The 1587-nt window shown below is 43.2% G+C and overlaps 1 protein-coding gene across 1 annotated transcript in view; it reads left to right on the top strand.

Annotated features, from left to right (window-relative positions):
• Nucleotides 1–317: 317 nt before the first annotated feature.
• The window catches only part of gnpat (glyceronephosphate O-acyltransferase), a 7330-nt gene continuing 6060 nt past the window's right edge, over nt 318–1587 (top strand). Inside the window, exon 1 of the mRNA XM_034900752.1 lies at nt 318–522. Coding sequence (XP_034756643.1) covers nt 499–522 — 24 coding nt within the window. The 5' untranslated portion in view covers nt 318–498. The remainder of the gene's footprint in view (nt 523–1587) is intronic.

The following is a 1587-nucleotide window of genomic DNA, read 5'->3' as shown; positions in this document are numbered from 1 at the left end:
TTACCATGGAGATATCATAAGCGAGCCATGCTGGGACAATAATAACAGGCAACACTAGCCTTTAAAGTATGCTAGTGAAGCTAACGAAGCTAGCTAGCAGCACTCACCAAACTCATAAAGTTGATCCAAAACGTGCTCAAGAAACAGACAATCTTCGTCTTCCTTTCCGCTCATGTTAAGCTAACTGTACAAGCAGGATAAAAACCAAAAACAGCTGCTAATGTATCGGGACTCGACGACAACAACCGGAAGACAACAAACTGTAAAAACACGTGGGACAACCTGTTCGTCCGACTCCTTTCCGGCTGCCGTAGTTGCGGAAATGCCCCGGATGTGCCAGCTTTACGGTTTACACGCCCATGCGAAGTTGTACAAGTGCTGTTATCAACCACAAGTATTACATTAAGAGGCAGGAACCGTACCAACATATTTGCACGTGCAACTTCTGCCGGATGCAGCGTCTGTGTGTGTGTGTGTGTGTGTAAAGTGTGACAAAGTATGGCAATCAACGCGTTTTATTCGGTATGTATGCCTGGGAGCTAAGCTAACTCAGCTAGCTGTAACTCAGTGAAAACTAGTTGACATTTTTTCATCCAAACAGGTGAAACACGCCTATGCTGCCGTGCGGTTGCTACAGAAACATGCGATTTTAAAATGGAATTAGGAAGTGGAGTGATTTCCTTTGCGACATTTTTCAACAAGTTACTGCACAAGGCTGTCAAGGAATCAGCACTTTACACCATGTACTGCATATAATACACAGTCTATGGTATGTACATGGAACTAAAGCTATACTACAGCTATACTACTGTTTTAGTTCGCTGTTCAAGTGTGTACACACATACAAGGAAGTAGACTCAAGTCCTAGATTATGGGGGGGGTTGGGGGGGTCAGAGAGTCTGGAGTCCTACACCTCCTCCCAGAGGGCAGGAGGCTGGAAGGACTGGGACTCCCCACCAGGGTCTCTTTTGGGGTGAGGCGGGTGTTGTACATGTCTTCCAGGGAGAGGGAATGGGTTCAGTCTGTAGGGGGCTGGGTTGGGAACCGGAGGGTTGCTGGTTCAAATCCCCCTACGGTATAGGGGGGTGGACTGGTAGCCGGAGAGATCCCAGTTCACCTGCTGAGGTTAGGGACGGGGGTCAAAATGGATCCAGCTTAGTATCACGGTATTTTCAGTGTTAATATATATATATATATATATATATATATATATATAATATACTGTATCGATACACAGACGCCAAGTATCAGTCTTTTCTTATATATTATATATTATATGTGTGTTGGTCAGATTGTCTGCTTGACAATCCCATTTTTTAAAATGCCGAATTGAAATTGCCGTGAGATTTGAGATCTGATCTGAGAAATGTTTCTCTTTAGGTAAAACAGATGTTGATAGAGTTTCCTTTTGGGAACGTCATTTGAAATTGGGAAAAATTAGAAGTTGGAAGAAAGGTTGTTAATTGCAGTATATCACAGAATATTGCAATATATTTAAATCGCAGTAATATTGTATTGTGACATAAGTATTGTGATGGAAGCGTATCTGTGTGTCTGTGTGTCTGTCTGTCTGTCTGTGTGTGTGTG

Source organism: Etheostoma cragini, chromosome 18 (genome assembly GCF_013103735.1).
Source record: "Etheostoma cragini isolate CJK2018 chromosome 18, CSU_Ecrag_1.0, whole genome shotgun sequence".
NCBI classification, from domain to species: Eukaryota; Metazoa; Chordata; class Actinopteri; order Perciformes; family Percidae; genus Etheostoma; species Etheostoma cragini.
Note: the sequence above shows the minus strand (reverse complement) of the source record. Positions and strands in the feature narration are given on the sequence as shown.